The sequence below is a fragment of the Gymnoscopelus microlampas genome (genome assembly GCF_963454915.1).
Source record: "Gymnoscopelus microlampas genome assembly, chromosome: 11".
Classification (NCBI taxonomy): domain Eukaryota; kingdom Metazoa; phylum Chordata; class Actinopteri; order Myctophiformes; family Myctophidae; genus Gymnoscopelus; species Gymnoscopelus microlampas.
The window spans coordinates 32670748-32690628 of NC_139948.1; the positions used below are offsets into that span (position 1 = coordinate 32670748).

Consider the following 19881-nt stretch of genomic DNA (forward strand, 5'->3'; position numbering starts at 1 on the left):
TGATTCTTAATGGAGTAAAGTGATTTCTTTAATTAGAATAGGGTTTCTGGTGACATATTGGTTGAAAACTGCCAGTATACTTTGAAAATAAATAATACTGTGCATGTGGTAAGGCTTGGTGCATCACAAAGTTGTCTTGCATATATAGGTGTAGAATACCAATTTAGGAGGTCAGATGTCCCTGGGGTAGAAAGCAAAAAAATCTAAAACCAGTTCACTTGCTGATATCAAAGCAAAAACGTTGTCAACACGTCTGTGCTGTTAATACGTGATTTAATAAAAGCCGCAAATGTTTCAGTCCTCGATTTCATAATCAAGGCCTGAAACATGCACTAATCTCAGTATGTGGTCTGGTTTTGTAGGCTTTCTAGCCATTGAAACTAGCCATAGCGTAATTGTGCGCTTGCACATGTGCCCATGTCATAGGTGCGTGGGTTATGTTGTCACATTTATAAATGTATGTTGGTGTACTGTTAATCAGATGTGGGTTTGACATGAATGGTGTAATTTGCTGTGTCTCTCTCCCTCTCTCTCTCTCTCGGTGACGAATTATAAAACAGTCAATAGTGCTGCGATTTGGTGTCAGGTTACTCAAGACTCTCTCGGTTGCTATCGCTCCCTCTCTCATCATCTCTCTTTTTGTCTGTCATGCAAGTGCGTCTAGGCACAGAAGAGACAGATGTAGCAATCTTTATAACCACTATCAATGGGACCAACAGTACTTCACCACAAAAATGTATATTTTTTTTACATGTATCGATAGCCATGGCATTTCAGTGTGGAGCTGACTTGTGCTGGAAGGACAAGTCCATTGTAATTCTGAAATTGGTTAAATGCACTCCATAGCCTTGCGGACACATAATATCTGAGGTTATGTAAAGATTACAGTTGTCGTTTTGAATATTTGGGAATTGAGTTCCTTGATCCACTGGCAGCGTGCACAAGAAATATGTCGCTGATTAATCTACTACTTTGTAAGATCAGCTGAGGAGAGACAAACAGACAGAATGGAGAAGACATACTGTAATTAACCTCATTGGCGTGTTTTTACATTCCCCCCATACAGCCCCCATGTCTGTCCAAAATGACAACAATAATAAAGCATTTAGAGCAGGCAGCCAAAGCACGGCAACCAGCTTATCAGTCAATCTATGAAAGGAAATCAAAGTGTGATAGCCCTGATGCGAGTTGTGGGTTGCAACTGTCGGAACTCGAGGAAGCAGCAGGAAATAGCATTTCTAAGACATATGGTTAAACTTTCTCTCTTGCGGCGCAAGTAGTACCAGCCCTGGCATTGACTGATATAAGCTCAAATTGGCATTTTGTCTTGCAGGGGGCCTCTGTCTGTGCAACAGACAAGCATCAATTTGTCCCATCACTTTGAGATGCCTTTTTATTCTAGCAAGACACTGGCATTACTTCATTGACATTTGTTTTTATGTCGCTCAATATCCAACATACCAAATATGCACTACTATAGGGATTTGCAAGTTCAAATGTATGTCTACAAGGAAGTTAATCACAATTATGATTATAATACTATGTTGGACATCATGATTTCTATGGGCCAGGCACAAAGACGGTAGGAAACTTCAACTGAGTTGCTTGAAGCTTATGCACTGGGTGAGCAAGTGTAATTGAAATGAATAGGCGGCCATTGCCCATACACCATACCTCATCCAGTTCATCATCCCTGGGGCTGACTCTGCATTCTTTGGCTTGGGAATCCTGGTGATCTTCATAAAGGAACCTCCCATGTGGGAAGCCAGTCCTTGCGTCCTTATTGCTGCTCTAGTGTCCCCTACTGGTTGGTTGGTTGCCAGATCAATGTAGAAGGCAACTGGGAGAGATGGCCTGGTGAGCATTGGGCTCTCCTCACTGTCAGGTCAGGTGAAAAGAAAGAACTGTTAATCCATGTGTATCGAAGGAAGCACATGGTTGTTTACACCAGTGGCTCTCAAACTTTTCATGTCAAGGACCCCCAAATTGACACTTATTAGCCCGCGGACCCCCATTTGAAAAGATATGCCAGGGACCCCCATAAGAGAAGATTTTTACGGCTCTAGCAGTGATTCTCAACCATTTTAATTTCAAGGACCCCCAGTTTGACATGCATTAGGGCTACGGACCCCCATTTAATGGCATTTATATCTCTGGGACCCCAATTCATATTGTAAAATCAATGTTAATTTAACTCTGATAGTGTACAAATGGAACCAAATGGACCCGTTAGGGTCACTTTCAGAGTTACAGACCCATATGGGTCCATTTGGTTCCTAACTATCCATCATTTAGCTGGGGACCCCCTGGAACCCCCTCAAGTACCCCTGGGGGTCCCCGGACCCCACTTTGAGAACCAATGGTTTACACCCTCCCTAGACCAACAGAGGAGAGTGACAGGGACTACAATACACACGGGAGAACATTTAAATAATGTAAACAGTAAAGAAATCAAATAAAAAGTTCCTCCTGAACTTAAATTGTCTCTGTCAAGATGCGCATCAGAAGAGGACCAATATGCAGAACCACACAGATCAAGTCCAGTAAAGATTTATTAAACAGAAACTTACTTTGCAGTGAAATTGGCAAACATAGCAGGGAATACAAAGGCAGGAAAACACAGTAACAACATCTCCAAACTGGCAAGGGAACACTAAACACAGAGAGTATTGTTTGAATAGGCCTAAATCAGGACTAACTAGACACAAGAACATAACTACAATCAACACATGATAGGTTAGAACTACACAAGACAAAGGTGAACAACATTTACCAATTACAAGACAGGTGAAACAACACAGGTAGCAGCAAAACAGCGAAACACTAGGACATGACTACAAAATAAAAGTACACAAGCAGTAAAGTAAAACCCTACATACACCACAGAAAACAGGAAACATAAAATATCACTACAAAATAAAACACAGCGACAGTATCCTGCAAGTTTCCATAACTCCATAAAAGTAAATGTAATACAACAAAACCAACACCTAACCCCTCCATCCCCTCACCCCAGCATTAACATGTACACACAGAAAAACACATTATGGTAAGCTAAATGCACACACTCACAGGCAAACAATCAGGTTAATTTAACTTGGTGTACTCTGCACTGTTCCTTTCTGAGAAATAAATGTGGCAAGGCTGCGGTCACTCCATACTACTCTGCTGTGACAGACAATGGCTTTCGACAGCTTGATCGAATTAATTGGCTTGATGTTGGGTGGAAGGGGGATAGATGTACCATTAGCTATTGAAAAGCAAAAAGACTGACAAGTACAGCATTTTTCTCGGAAATAATTGAGAGGGAGGACTGCGGATAGTAGGAGAGTGATTGGTACAAAGGAGAAGGGCTTCAGATGTGGACAAAGAGATATATTTTGTGAAGAAAATGAGACTGCTTTGTTTCCCCTTCCATAGCCAGTGTCAGATGTTCTGCTGTGCTCCGTCTTGTGAAGCGTGACTCCCTTTTCTCCTTTAGACACAAAACCTATCATTTGGACATTTATGGATAGAACAGAGAAAACAGCTTTGCACAGGGACAGGAATAGACCGGTGAAGGATGTGAAGTGTGGGGGTGTGGTGACGGCATGAAAAAGTGTTCAGAATCGGAAACGGAGGACATTTGTCCCAGGGGAAAAGTGTACTGTACTGCTAGGTACATATAAAAAGTCACTGGATGTATAATTGTTATTATAACATACCTTGCCAGGCTGAAACGGAGGGAAAGTGACGCTATGGTGAAGATGGAGAAGGGAGCAGCATGCAAACTGAATATCTTGGGCAGACCACAGGTCTGAAGAATGCTCCATAGAGGTCAAGGCTAAGGACAGAAGGCAAGAGGACGGAGGGCATTCTAATTGGATCTGTCAGATCTCAGTTAATGTAGTGCTTCTATTAAGCAGACCTGCATCTCAAGGCTTGCACAGCCAGAGCCTCCTGCAGCTCGCCAGCCCTGATCGATGGCTTTGTTTTGCTGCTTTGCTGTTGGTATTAATGACTGATGATGGCTGCATTGTTGTCTCTAACCATATCCTCCATTTCTGAATGACCACGCAAATATGAACTTGCTTTAGTGGCCGCAGCTCACTAAAGCTGTGGTCACTAAATAACCTAATAAAGTATTCAATCAGTCTATATTACGCTCCGCCAGAGTCCTACAAATCAATCTGTTGATGGCATTTGACTTCTCTTAACATATCTCTGGTTCCATGCACCGCCCAAGTGGGTTGTGAGATCAGCGGGCCCGTCGAGACCGCTTTGTCATTGTCCATCTCCCGCAGCATCATGTCTCCGTGAGCTTGTCCTGTCCGGACAAGGTCACAGATGACGCATGACATCAGCCAAAACAGCCCTCATAATAAGTCTTTCTCATTCAGCATAATGCTTCTCTTCCTCATTTTCTCTCTCTTTTTCATTCACTCTCTCACCCTTAATCCCCCACTCCTCCTTATAAGCTTCTGCCAAGTCTCTTGATTATTCAACCCTTTTCTCTATTCACCTACCCTACCACTCACTCTTTCCTCATTTCCATCTTTTCCGTCATAATTTTCCCAAATAATTTTCATGGCAGGTATTTTGCAACGTTTTCCTTTCACTTTTGTTTTGTTTGGTCTGTGTGAAAATAATATGCAGCCTCTGACATGCATTTCAGAGGCAGTCCTTTTCAGTGTAGTGATGGCAGGATGTTTTAGTTGCATTATAATGTTGCCTCAGTGCCAGTCTTAGATACTTTTATAGGTTATTTTTCCTTGTTCGCTATTTCACCCCACACAGCCTTGCTTTGAACATCAATCCTCCCACATAGGGAATGGTCCATCCGTGTCTCTCTCTCTCACATGAAACAGTATATAATATACAAACCAAAAAAAACATGTCATTATTACCAATACAACAGGCTATCAAATCATTGAGATGAGTCCACAATAATCCCTGTAAACCTGACTGACTCAACATTTTAACGGATTAATAACAGGGATTAAAGAGACAGAGCTGCAGTCGACGGCAGTATCATTAGATTGGAAGAAATACTTTTTTCAGTATATGAACGAACCACCCACCCACTACGAACATACACACAAACTCATCACACGCATTTATGTGCGCACACACTCACATGTCCCACATTCAAAAAAGTCTGAAATAAAATGATATATAAGATTTTATAGTATTTTGCCCTTTTGATTTTACCTAGCAATCAAAGGTACTATATTGGATTTACGTATATTCAGGTTTGCTTTGGCATTGTCGGGTGAATAAATGGCAGTCAAATATTGCATTACTGTGAAATGAACCAGTAAAGTTAACTTCAAAAACCTGATTACTGTAATTTAATGTAATGAGTTAATCTGTTTCCCACATTAAAGACACAACTCTAATCAAACAAGTGCTCAGTCCAAACAGTGTCAGAGGAAAGGGACCAGAAAGCTAGTGGCAGACAAATGCAAAGTCCCAAAGTGGCAGAGGAAAAAAACTGACAGACATGCTCCTCTTTCATCTGCTCCATTATAGAGCATGAAATAGGCTGGTTAACGCTTGACTCTGGCTCCACACCAACACTGCAGTCGGCTTCACAGAACTACATAGTCAATCAAATAAGACTTGAGAGAACAAAGCTGGACTATAATCACTTTTATGGTACCCTGAAAATAAACATGGAATGAGAGAAAATGTGTTTTCAAGCATGCTTTCTTGATCTATTCTGAAATTGTTTTGTTTGGGGTTTATTTTAAGGAAAAGGCCTGTAACCTTCAGCATTTTCTGTGTTGTGTGCTTGGAGATTTCTGATAACAGACACCGGTTTGGCAGCATGACAAATCAGGATATTTTCTATTTGTATGTTTTTTTTAGATAGGCTACTGATTGAGGTCATGTTGTGTTAGGAAAGAGATATCAAAGACACCCACCCCCTCCCCAGTCCCCTCTTATCCCTATAAACTCCACACCTCCATACATAGATAACTTGAACACTGCACGTCCTCGCGGCCTTGTCGCGTGAGCTGGCAAATCACTTTGAACTAGATGAACACGACAATGGTAATGTCATCAGCTATCTTGACAATGATGGTAACTAGATCCACTGCGGCTGCTGTAAAGAGAAAGACGTACAAGTGCCATCACCTGCCTCCGTCTGCAGGAAGACTGGCCTGAGCCAGTTTACTGCCAGAGAACACCGGCACTGTGCTCAGACAGCATGGGCAGCTGGCTGACAAGTAGGCCTATTCCCTGAGGCACATATATCCCAATGACCGACACAGTTTACACACAAATTGTACAAGGTATTCGTTTGTGTGCGCACGCGCATGTTGAATGAGAGAGAGAGACAGAGAGTGTGTTCCTGTGTTTGGGTCCCAGTGAGAGAATAATGTGAACACTGGTTGAGCAAGTGAATCTGCAGACCGCATGAGACTCTGTGCACGCTGTGTTGTGCGAGACTGGTCTGTCACTCACTGATGTCAGTGTCACATGGGTAACTTGCAGCCTGCAGCCAAGAATTCTAGCTTGCAATGTTATATGCTGTTCTATATAATACCCACTCCCAGTCCCCAGTTTGATCTCTAACCACTTTCATTTCAGTTCTATGTACAGAAATACTATATCGACCGGTGGGTTTCTGCAAGTAGTCATGACAACTTTTGATAGTAGATATTGTTTATTTAGAATTGTCAACGGCAAGGTTGCATGGAGCAAGTGAGAAGAACATTGATATGTGGTCTAACGTTGCAGATAAGATTAAAGACTTGGTTTAAATGATGTATAACAGTGTTATGACCTTGCACAGGTATATGCATAGTGTTTGATCCTTACATTTTGAGACATTGTTGGTCCGGGGAGGGGTGGGTGGGTTTATTTTTATTTTTATTATTATTGTTTCTGTTTTAAGTTGTTTGTATCTTGTTTTTGTTGTTGTTGAAAAATGTATTCATTTAAAAATGTGATTATACTTTTGATATAATAAAAAATATTGATAAAAAAAAAAAAAACTTTTGATAGAAACACTCTTTTATTTGTAATACAATCATAAACTCGTCTCAATCCAACTCACTCTCCCTATGGAGAACTGAAGGGTGGGGCTGCCTGCTTGAAATATCCCTATTGCTAAAGGTGTTAATCACAAAAACAATAAATAAATGGTACCATAAAGCAACATAACACATCAATTCTCCCCATCGCATTACCTTATCAAACAAAACAATAAAACCATACATACCATACATTGTCGAGGTACCAGGACCCTCTTGATCAATTGCTTGGAAGTGGTAGGGGCGTTGACTCAAAACTGATGATAGAGAAACGGTTTTGGGCCGAACCTTGGGCCTTGGGCCTTAACTTGCTGTGGAGGTCCAACATGTTTAACCAGCTGGAGCCTGGTGATGTTGTCAAGGGCGTCATTGATGCAAGGCAGCGTATAGTCTTTGTGGGTCTCCGCTTTCGGCTGCCAGTGATCCACGCAGAACCACTCTTGAGCTGCACAGGCACCTTCTGGCCAGTACGAGGGCCAGTATCTTTGGCAGATCTGGTACCATCACCCGACAGTGAGTGTCTGCTTGCTTGCCTTCAACTACAGTAGCTTTAGCTCAGCCTCTTCGCCAAGACACTGGAGGGCAGTGATTTAATACATCTCATCCAGCTCGGTCATCCCACTCCTGCCACCAATGTAATGACCAGTGGCTTTCTGTTGAGGAAGTAGGCATGACAACAACTTGTTTGTAATCCAATCATAAACTGTCTCCACACAGCTCACTCTCCCTATGAATAACTGAAGGGATGAGGGGTGTTCCTTGTAAACAACCCTGTCATTCAAACACCCCTATCATACAAGAGCAACATGAGGAAGGTAGTGCACGCACATCCGTGGTCCAGGTGGCAGTAAAGCAGCAGTATCACAAAAGAAAGTAGAGGACATCTTCAACAGAACATATATACATGGAGCAACATAACACATTTCTCCCAATGCATTACTACAGCAAACAGCAACTTATTAAAACGACAATACAATCATGCAGAGCCTTGTATTAGAGAGTTGCGCCAATGAGGGGGCAAAAACAGCGCCGGTCAAGTGGTTAATGTAAACTGGAAATAGTGACAAGGAGCCGTAGACTTCAATGCATTCCATGGACTTCCGGTTTAGGGCTTTGTCACTATTCGCCAATAGATGGCTATGTAGAAGACCTGGCCCGAAGAAGTGAACGCTAGTGTCAGAACTCTCTCTCTCTATGGGTCTGAAATCATGTACAAAGTGTGTGTGCCCTGAGGCATGCTGGGAAGTCTGTCCAATGCACATTACCTGAGATGCTACAATACATTGACTCCTCAGTAGCTGTCACATTTTTTGTGTTTAAGTGGCTCGGTGTTGAACCACTTAAACCCTCTATACTTAGTAAACTAATACTTTGTTAACCAGGGTCAACTCTGTACTTGGTGCGATCCTTTTTCCTTCCACACCAAATCTCTTGAGCTTGAAGATCTGCTATTTTCAGCGAATGTTGCCCCAGATTGGGGATGCTATAGGGTTCAAGTGGTTAAGTGGTTTCCCTTGAGGTGGGTACAGTCCTCCTGATAGCCTAACAGACTGAAGAGGTAGGACACTGTTAAGTGAATACAAAATGGGAAAAAAAATAGTAGTTATGGAAAACAATATACGCAATAAAATAATATACATAATGTGAGGTCTGGTGTTACACTTGCTTAAACGGTTAGCATACATGTTTTCAGCCTTACAGAAAAACAGATGTGTGCTGTGCCGCAACACAGATCTGCACATTATGCACACATGCGTGTGCACTCACACACACCCACAGTATGCAGTAGGCTATGCACAGACACACACATCACTTCAACACATACATCACATTCAAGTCTCACACAGAGTGGTTGCTAAACTACTCCAGGCAGCTTTAATTAGCACAGAGCTAATTACAATTAGCATGCACAGAGTGTTCAGCTACACACTAAAAGGAAGTAATCAGCAGTGATTATAGAGCCTGATCACAGTAAATCACACACTGTATGGCCTCCATCCTCTGTCGCTCTCTGAATCTGCAGAAAAGCATGACACCAGAATTACATCCCTTTATACATCCCTCACAGTCACAGCCATTCTGTCTCAGCTCTCTGCTACATTTGAAAGGCTTTAACCATTAAAACCTAAATCTTAACAGTTTTCTGAAAGACCTATGTTTCTATGTCAGTGGTTCAGTGGTTCTCAAACTTCTTCATGTCAAGGACCCCCAAAAGTATATGTATTTGGCCGCGGACCCCCAGGGACCCCCCAGAAGCAAATATTTGAGTTAAAAAGGTTCACTTTAAAAAAAAATATATATATATATATATATTCAAAGATGTGCACACATTTTCACGATTTTTCAAAAATAGCAGTTCTACAAGCTCATGAGCTTGCATATCTGCTATTTTTGAATAGGCAACCAATGTGCTATATTTATATAGCTAAAATCTAAAATGGCACAGATGCTTTCCCGATTTTAATGGGTTAAAAAAAGAGAGAATTAAATCAAAGTGAAACATACCAATAACAACTATGAACATCAAGGGACAAATACAGAATTATTGACAGATTTGAAAGATTATTGGGCCAAAAAGGCCTGTGAATAAAGAATGTCTTTAACCTAGATGTAAAAATGGTGATGGAGGGAGCACACCTAATATCTAAAGCCTGATTTATACTTAGTTGTACGCAACTGCGTTTAAAACAAACATAATGGCAGCAGAAGTTATGCAAAAAGGCTCTGTCACCTTTCAGTTTTGTGAGTGGCTGTCTGACTGAAGATATACACAGGAAGATGTCTGGTAGGTCAGTGACTGAGTCCACCCAACACAGAGAACATTGCCCAACCTGAAATGAACGGTTTCTATGCCAGTTGCCCCTATTTCATAACTTGGGTTTGTTTTGGAAAGTGCTCATTATAGCTGTAGCAAAACTATATTCAGCTTGATTCATGTATGAAAACACACCAGCAGAAATGAAACTGTAAACAGTTTGAGCAAAGCCAAGACCGTGTGTTCTGTAATTAGTTGTCTAAATCTATCCTTTGGGAATTGTTAAAGACCAAACATGTTTATTGTGTGGTTGTAAAGTAGGTTCTAGAAAAGTTATGCAATTGAACAGATTTTTGTTCAAATACATTTTAATAACATAAGCTAGCATGTAGTGTATTAGGGTGTAACCTAATTGTAAGTATTAATACATTATTCATACATAATTGTTGTACAACATTCACTATGATTTAAAAAAAAAATGTTTATGTTGATACTAAATAATTAATTCTTAAGAAATGTTGGTTTCAGTGGCCTAAACATTTATGTAGGGAAAAGGCATGGAGAGCTACACCCATATACAGGTAATTCTTAATGTAGTAGGTTAATTGTGTTGCATGGTCTCCATTTCCATACCATAATATTATCATTAACACCTCGGCAGCAGCAGCAGCACCACCCTGTCTCTCAATCTACTTCTATTATAGACAGAGTAAGGACTGTGACCGTATCCATAACAGAGCAGATAAGCAGAGGAAGAATAATACAAGAGGGGACATTATGATTAAGTGAAATCCCCTTGGTGTGAGCACATATATAGTAAACTACATAGTAGAACCAACAGTGACATCTAGTGGTGTAGTATTTAAGGGCAAGCAAAACAAAAGATCACTTTTGACCACATCCTGTCAACTGCTCCAGTGGAGCTGCTCAGTGGCCAACAGTATAAGACTGTGGTTGTACTGGTCAGCTCCCAGGTTTTAATATATGTCTGTCTGTGTCTGTCTGTCTCTGTGTGTGTCTAATATGTGCAGGCCAGGGCTGAAAATGAGCACTTGTGCTCAGCTACTACCCTGGGTAAATAAAGAACTAAAAAAATACTTGTTGTCTCCGCCAGGCTGATACTGTTTTCGGCCCTGTCCGTCCGTGTGTCAGTGTGTGTGTTCGGCCCTGTCAGTCCGTCCGTGTGTCAGTGTGTGTGCGTGTGTGTGTGTAGCTAATCTCCGGCACCGTTGGACCGATTGGCGGGAAACTTTGCACCCATACTCCTTGGAGGCCAAGTAAAAACCTTTCTCACATCGCCCTGTTATAGCACTACCAGAAGGCAGATCTTTTTTCCCAAACACATATTTTGATAATTCTCCAACATATTTTGTCCAAACATCACCCACATTGGTACGCATAACCTCTATGGTCGTGTCAGTAAGACTTATCTCTCAGATTTTTCATACTCCATCCCGATTGGCTAAGATTGGCTTCCAAACTTTGCAGGAGTGGCTCGTTTTGAACAAAATGCCTCAAATCATGAACGCAGCATCCGAATGCCTTGTAACATTGCTGGCCCACAATAACCTACCTGCCCTGTGTTCTGTTTCTGTGCTTATCTTAGATGGAGCAAAAATGAAAGCCTGCAAAAATGGAGAGAAGCCCTTGGGCATAAACAAATGTGTCATGCTAATTCTAACCCTGATGGAATTGCAATGGTGTTCAGCCTGCCTCTAAATCACTGGCAGCACACAGAAGTGATAGCAACATTTACCACAACAAAAGAAAACTCAACAAATCAAAAATACTATATAAGAATTTATAGAATTTCATTTAGACACTTCAGCTCAGAATTAACCATTTACTGCAATGATATTGCATTCAGTTTGGCGGCGTGACTCTGCTCATGTGATATTACAGATTACCTGCGCAAGCATGACACAGAAGCTGAGATCACAAACCCCCAGGAGCAGAGATACAGCTAATACATGAACATAACATTGAACCTTCAATTGCATAATTAAACAACCACATATCATAGTACAATCCATAGAACCACAGTACAATCCACAGAATCATCCGATCAACAATATGAACTAAGTGCCACAGGGAGGAGGCCTAGGAGGTGGAGGAAATGTGAAAACTGAGAAAGCTGAGACAGCGAAGCACGTAGAATGAACAGTGAACAGAGACTGCTTAAATGAACTGCCCGAGATGCACTGTGGGTATGAGGGCGTGTGTGAGTTAGCTTGTGGCGAACGAGAATGAAGAGAGGTTGAACGTGGAGAGACAGACTGATTTGTAGGTGTATGAATTCATTATCTTATTAGCGAATGAATGGGGGGGGGGGGGGGGGGTGTCCGGGGAGTGAGCTAGCAGCATGTAAACCTCTTGCCTTCCGTGCCTTCATGAACTATCGCTACGCTGAATTAAAGTATAAGGTAAAACATTTGGGAAAATGACAGCAATAAAAAAGACCAAAATGTACTTTCATACTGTATGTCTCTGTGCAGCATAAATTCATAATTTCTTTTTTACTTGTACACATTATGGTGCAAGAGGATAAAGCCTATTTTTATGTAAACTTGGTCGTACAACCATGTTGCTCACCGAAGGTTTTCTCACTGGAAAATCCATCAGTTTTGACAAGCAACATGGACGTACCAGGTGCGATTCATTGGTGTGATTTATTTGCACCTCAATCTTATTTTTAAAACTTATACCCAGAATAAAACACAGTATATACATTACATTTACTTATTTTAGAACAATTACGACTACATTTACCACAGTTAATTAGTCCTCAACATAGGACATGCCGAGGGTATGTGCAAATGTATGTGGTAATAAATACACTTAATCTAACTTAAGAAATGGTTATTATAGTGAAGAATGACTGACTTAGCACTAGAATACAAAGAATGTGTTATTTTTGTTTAGTTTTTTAGGCCTACATAAGGCCCTAGACCAGTGGTTCTCAAAGTGTGGTCCCAGGACCCTCAGGCTTCCTTGAGGGTGTTCTAAATGGACCTTTACAGGTTGGTAACTGAGAGTATACAAATGGGACCAATTCCATTTGTATACCAGTTATGGGAGTGCTTGAAATTAAAAAGTTTGAGAATCACTGCCCTAAATACTGTCGCCAAACAGATCTGGGAACTTGTCTTTGACGTAATCACTTAAGCTAAACTCATCCACAGTGAATGGGACATCCTTCCATTTCTTAGCTGTGATCCTGCCCTCTGGTGTCTCCAGGGCAAAGTTTTTGATGGACATATTGGGCAATATGGCACCCTTCATCTTCATCTCAAATCCCCAGTCCTGTGGAAGCACATATACAAACAATGATGGCCTGATTATCTAAAAGAATCTTACAGTGTCACAACCATCACCATTTATTTTTAAAATATATCTATGGGTCTTTTTCTGAGCCTTTATTTGGTAGGTACAGCGTAGACACAGGAAACACGGAGATAGAGTAGGGGAGTGACATGCAGCAAATGGTCTGGCCAGCTGGGAATCAATCATAGAGTCTATGTGGTATGTGCCATAGGTACCTTACCTTGTTGCAGCTTCTATTATTACAGCTGATCACACGCCCAGGTTGCCAGCTTTCAAAACTCCTTTCTAGGACCACCTGACCACCAGCCTTATAGTACTTTCTGAAAACAAATACAAAGGATAGAAGGTTCTGTTTTTAAAGGCTCTGGATATATTTCTGTTTTGGATCGCTAAAGGAGCACAACTTACTCAAAGTTAGGATTGATGTTGACATAGTGTGCATTTTCAACAAGTTTAATGTCATTTCCATAGGCGACAGGCTCAAAACAGTTTCTGCACAGGAGCTGAATATTGGCAGCGCTGTAGCGACTCTTCTTCTGACTCTTCTTCTGTGCCGCAAGGCGGCTACTTAGCACAGCCTCAAGATGAAGCTCAGTTATCTGGAGAAACAGAAGAGTGTTGGGGTGGGGGGTGGAGGTTGTGTCAGGCAATATGGTAGCAGATCTTCAAAACATTGAACCAGGAACAGGGCTGGCAGGAAGTAGGACTCGACGATATGGACAAAATCAAATTAAATTGTATGTTTTACTACGGTAAGTACCTCAATTAGATTATTGTGATAATAATTTCATATTGTGACATAATACCACATTTTAGAGTTTTTTCCCCAAAATATGATCCCAGATGATATGTATTCTCATATGACGATATCAATATAATAATGATATACTGTATTGCCCAGCCCTGGGATGAAGCTGTGCAGTGCAATCTCACCTTACTGCTGAACTTTTTGGGATCCATGCTTTGGACCTCACTGATGGCTTTGCCAGTCAACTCCTCCAAGTACTCATTAGTGAGTTCCCTTTGCACCTCACGTCCCCCTGCCTGGGCGACCACTGAATAGACACTGTCGCGAGCACGGGCACGCCCACTGGCCTGCTGCTGAGCAATCTCATTTGTAAGCAGCCCATAGCGCACCACCAGGTTGCATTCCGGGATATCGAGGCCTTCTTCGGCCACACTGGTGGAAATCAGGAGGTTGAGATCACCTTCTCGGAATTTGTGGATTGCGCCTCTTTGCTCAGTCTGCAAGCATCCATATAACACAAAGACAGAAATCCATCAGCATTACTAAGACTACACAACATAAACATTTAGGGAAAATTTTCGCAACTCACTTTTTTTTTTACAGCTACAAACATTAGCATTCAGTGTTTTGAACCGTATCGAAACACAGTGAATGATAAAGTTTGAAGCAGTAAAAACTTGAGTTTTTCCTAAATTAATTTACTGTCCTTACAATTTGGTTCAGCACCAAGACAGTGGGATGTACATTGAGCTGAACTTGAATACACAACAAACACCCATAGAGAGAGGTCAAACTGTAAGAATTGTGATAATTGAACATTGAGGATGAACATTAACCTGAAACGTACCTGAGTCATGTGGCTGATGCCATTACCTGCACCAATCAGGATGGCTGACTTGATCCCAGCTTTCTCTAAGGCTGGGTTTTTTTGGACCCAGTCATGCAGGCAATTGGTACTTGTACGTGTTTTAGAGAAGATGATACCCCTGGAATTCTCTGTGGGCCCAAACTGTTCCAGCAGAGTTCTCTGGAGTCGGCCCATTTTGGGGTTCTCAAAGCGAGCATCTCTCGCCAGTCTATTCAGCTCACTCTTGTTTTCTGAATAAAGGGAATGACAAAAACTGTGATTACTTGCGTATAAATCTCGCTCATTTAATAGGTATGAACAGACAGATAGACGATCAAAGAACACTTCAGTGTTCTTACTTTGGAACATCCCCACCAGGAAGACGTCTGTTGCGTCAATGGCTGTGGCATCCTTGGTACTGTAGAAGGCCTCCAGGGAGTGATAGGCATCGCTCATTCGTAAAGTGTCATTGATGAGCAGAGCATCATTGTATTGCCTAAGGTGGAGTGCGCACTGTGCAAGCAGTCTGTTGCGGGCAGTTACACCTAATACCGAAAAAATAAAACATGAAAGTTAGTGACTGGCTGTGAACATTTGTTATTTTTCAAACAGATGGACCCATTGGCTCCCTCTACAGTTTTTTTCAAGCAGCCTTAACCACCAGCCTAGGCCCCATTTTACACTTCAACATACAACAGTGTTGCGTGGCGAAAATATCCAATCTTCAAGCTCACAACGCATCGTGAGTTGTGTTCTTTCAGTTATTTTCGCAAAAAAAGAATATATACTGTACATATTTGAAAAGTAATTGTGACAATTTGTGCAAGTGCACTGGCCTATACCGGCCTATAGTCTTATTGACTGATTCTCTAGTTTGTTATATTCTCAAGGAAGGCATTGGATTTAATTATTTCAGTATAACATGTAAATCAACTTGCTTGAGATAGGTAATCCAAAACAGTGAAGTTATCGTTGTTTTAGTGTATATTAAAGCGCAGATTGATTTGAAATGTCTGGCCAAAAATAGTGCATGGAGGAAAGACTACGTTTACTAAAGAGCTGTGGAGACGGGGAGACCCCTGTTACTGAACAAACACTCTATAGCAATGATTGCCATCAGAATATAAAGCTAGAACACTAATTGTAACTAAAGAAAATAATTTACTGCACATTTAACACCTCTGCTATGCTATACAGTCACAGGATATAGTTTGTGATATGTACTTGTCTCTTTTATGTTGTGACTGTTCTGTGTTTTTTAGAGGACCACAATGGAAATAAGCCTTAGGGCTTTATTGTGTTTTTATCCTCAGTGACATTGTGTTTGCTGTATGTGAGGAAGTGCTGATATGCTCTTTCCTTTTATCACCAAATAAATTCAATCAATCAATCAATATATATGACTGCTGAAGTCTCGATCTTTAATTGCGTGATTAAGAAGAAATGACCCACGGACCCTTCTTCTCTAGTTCAACCACATCTGCCTCGTACTCCTGAGTGCCCATTTCCCTGAGCTCAAAGTCTGGCGGTAACGTCAGGAACTCATGGATCTTTCTCATCATCCGCTTCAGGTGATCTCCAAACGGATCCTGTGGAGATAAACAATGGTGAGTGGTGGACAAAGTATATACTCAAGTAAATACTCAAGTATTCAAATGTACAAATCAAGAAGCACAGTTTATTTCTTTTTTAAATCAATGCACTGCTGTATTGACATTTAGAACCTTTAAAAAAAACAATAATAAAGAAATTGAGAAAAAAGCTCAACGCGTTGTGAGCTTGTAGATCGGCTGTTTTCACCATATTTGAAATAGGGTTCAAGTCAAGTGGTTAATTCATAACTTATTTATGTAAGTTTGGGTCCCAAGAGTCCCTTCCTAGAAATGTAGCGGAGTGAAAGTCATGTTCTTGCACAAAAACCTAAATACTCAAAAAACGTACTTAAGTACAGTACTCAAGTAAATGTCCACCACTGACAATGGTCATACAATGGTGTTGTGTGCTGCAAAGCTGGCAGCCAACAAGGTATAAATGAGGCTCAGTGTCACATCTCCTAATATCAACATCATTATACTTACAACAAAAATGTCTCACCTTAGGTCTTTTGTCCACAATGTCAAACTTTTTGATGGGTCTAGGTACTTTCTTCTTCAGCTCAGGGGCATAGATTTTAGATGAAACAATGGCAGAGTCCAAGTTGGCACAAATCTGAAGGTGACAGAGACAGGGCTGAGGTGGTATACGGACAAATTTGGATGGAGTGTAATGTTACATGTTACGCCACAAAAAAAAGTCATATTTTCAACTGAAAAGGTGTTGATATGAGGCTTTACATTGCGGCCCCACCCCCCACCATGGTTGTGGTTCAAGTTGTCGTTAGGAATTCCACAGATGCAAATAAAAGTAGATACTGACCTGCAGTACGTGTTCCACGGCCTTTTTCAGGGTCCTTCCACCCCCTGTTCCAGGAGATGCAGTGAGGCCCAGGATTTGTGGCAGCGGCCCTTCCTTTTTTAGCTTCTTCTCTATGTACTGCCTCATTATTTTGTTGTAGACACCCTCCTTGTTGGTGTGGTGACACTCATCAAATATTAGCAAAGTGATATCTGTGGTGAACAGACACACACATACTGTATAAGGGATGCGTACACCCGCCAAGCATGATTGACTAGAGGGACGTCTCAGCACACAGTAAAATCCTCAGTGTTCATTTATAGATTATCGATCGTGTACATACAATGTACACTCATTTTATACACTCTCAGAGTTAAATTAACTCTCACGATTTTACAGTGTTGTAATGGGATGCAGAGTGGAAAAGAGAGAATAATGACTTGTCTAGATGCACAAATGTGGTTCAAACCTGAGAGCTCAACATGTTTGCCGTCCTCTTTGTTATTTAAGGCGTTCTCTAATATTTGGGCCGTGCAGATGACCACGTCAGAGTCCTTCACCACTTTGCCAAAGAAGTCCTTCTCGTCACACTCCCCACTGACAAGAACCACCTTGTACTCCCGACCCAGGTGAGGCTGGAACTCGTTTTTGTAATGTTGCTCCACCAGATGAACCTAGAAGACATGACCGCAGGTGATTGGCATCTACACCTCTGTGCCAAACTCACACCACTCAACTACATTTGGCATAATATGCAAGGCAGAGGTGGTGTGAAGCAAGTCATGGCGCAGTGGTGGAAAAAGTACTCAAATGTTTTAAAAGTATCAATACTGCAATGTAGAAGTACTCTGTTACAAGTAAAAGTCCGGAAATCAAAATTTACTTGAGTAAAAGTACATAAGTACAAAAGTATTGGTATCAAAATGTACTTAAAGTACCAAAAGTAAAAGTACTAAAATGTTTGAAAATAGCAGATCTACAAGCTCACAACGCGTCGCGATGCGACGTGTTGTGAGCTTGTAGATCGGCTATTTTCAAATAGCCGAGGTTTAAAATAGGGCTAAATGGGTTGTATGTTTTATAATGTAATCATTTATATCTGCAAAGTAACTAGTAACTAAAGTTTTCAAATTCTTGTAGTGGAGTAAAAGTACAATATTTCCCTCTGAGATGTAGTGGAGTAGAAGTAAAAGTATTGGAAATTGGAAATACTCAAGTAAAGTACAAATACCTCAAAATTGTACTTAAGTGCAGTACTTAAGTAAATGTACTCAGTAACTTTCCACCACTGCATGGCAGTTGATCTGACCTCGTATCTGTGCTATGCCAGGTATCGTGTCTATATCTCTACCTTGTTGACCAGTACCACCACTTTGGCCTTGCGGGTGGTCTCCAGGTGTCTCTTGCTCACATAGACGGCAGCGCGTGTCTTTCCACCTCCGGTGGGCAGCCAAATGATGGTGTTCTCACCCTGTAGAGCACGTTGTACCACTTCCTCCTGGTACTCATAGAGACCCATGTCTGACATCCTGCACTTCACTCCTGTTTTAGACAGAAAACACTCAGATTTACATGAATAGAAGTGACCATCAGGTCTGGTAGAAATATTTCAATGCTCTGGAATTTACCATGCAGGACTGGCTGGAGAGGGAGAAGGTAAATGATTGGGGTAAGACTTTATATTAAGGTCGGTCTATAATTCATTATAACCACATTCATAATGCATTATAATGCACTTATAAGGAATTATAACAATTATGCATAGCAACTTATAACAATTTTATGAAGTATGATAACTTATAATATAATGTATAAGTGCTGATCATAATGCATTATAAACTCAGTGGAATAGCACATTATAATTACCAGGTAACACTTTACTTAAGTCAGGTCTATAATGCATTATGATCACATTCATGATGCATTATATTGCACTTATAAGGCTTCATAACACTCATAATAAATGTTAATGTGTTTATAACTGAGCTTATAATACATTATAACCAGAACTTATGTTATAAATGTTTTAAGTTTATATAAATTATTAACATTTGTAACGAGTCACAAATGGTATGCCTTATAAGCACATTATAATCCATTATAAATGCAATTATAATGCATTATAGACCCGACCTTTAAGTAAAGTGTTTCCTTTCCTTAACAACTGTCATCTAGAATAATCATCAGCCCTTTTCAACTCACCCGACTGGTCCGATGGAGAACGGTGAAGTATCAGCTGAAACGGCTTGTCACTGTTTTGGGAAATGCAGGCTGTGGAGCTTTTAACTTCTGTTTTGATCAGCTGTCGCACACCAAGAAAGGAAAACGAAAGAAAACCTTTGCTCTCTGCCAGAGAAATGGTCCCACCTAGGGAGGCTTTGGAGGGACAACATTGCATTATCCAACGACAGAGTGAGCCTGTTTTGTGCACATAACTGAAAATAACTACTGGCAATGGCCCATTGCAAGTCTTTAAGAACACACCTCTGGTCCATTGCACTTGTGGTTTCAACTTATGTTATGATGGGTCAGTTTTTGTGGCTTAGCAGGGAGAAACAGGCATTGCTTTATGCTTTTCAGTTAGCCTTTGCAGTGCCCTAAAGGGGCCCTATGGTTCTGTTAAACTGGGAAAATGAAACCTACAGCTTGCTGAAGGTTTCATTTGCTTGCTGGGAACACCCTTAAGGCACATCGACAGACTTATCTTGAATGAATAAACCAACTTCATTTACTGTATATGAAATGTACCTAAAAGTAAAAACAGTTTGCAAGAGTTTTTTCTATACATTTT

General features: G+C 40.9%; 1 protein-coding gene across 2 annotated transcripts; it reads right to left on the reverse strand.

Annotated features, from left to right (window-relative positions):
* Window positions 1-11611: 11611 nt before the first annotated feature.
* On the reverse strand, window positions 11612-19395 carry dhx58 (DEXH (Asp-Glu-X-His) box polypeptide 58). 2 transcript variants are annotated; one of them, XM_084072761.1, is made up of 12 exons: window positions 19293-19395; window positions 18442-18632; window positions 17560-17764; window positions 17112-17302; window positions 16791-16904; window positions 16153-16285; window positions 15056-15241; window positions 14697-14947; window positions 14035-14346; window positions 13510-13700; window positions 13322-13421; window positions 11612-13080 (listed from the first exon to the last, which is right to left on the reverse strand). In XM_084072761.1, exons 2-12 carry the CDS (start codon window positions 18616-18618, stop codon window positions 12889-12891), a joined length of 2052 nt encoding a protein of 683 aa, XP_083928887.1. In that variant the 5' UTR covers window positions 18619-18632; window positions 19293-19395; the 3' UTR covers window positions 11612-12888. The 2 variants fall into 2 exon arrangements, with proteins under 2 accessions (XP_083928887.1, XP_083928886.1); XM_084072760.1 differs by having other exon boundaries at window positions 18442-18629; window positions 19289-19393.
* Window positions 19396-19881: the final 486 nt, after the last annotated feature.

Bases quoted from the DNA above. Each gene is read 5' to 3' on its own strand.
- dhx58 (XM_084072760.1), bottom strand. The intron at 16,286-16,790 runs GTGAGACATTTT...TTATCTCCACAG, and splicing joins TTGTGGACAAAAGACCTAAG to GATCCGTTTGGAGATCACCT. The intron at 13,701-14,034 runs GTGAGATTGCAC...CTGTTTCTCCAG, and splicing joins CCAAAAAGTTCAGCAGTAAG to ATAACTGAGCTTCATCTTGA.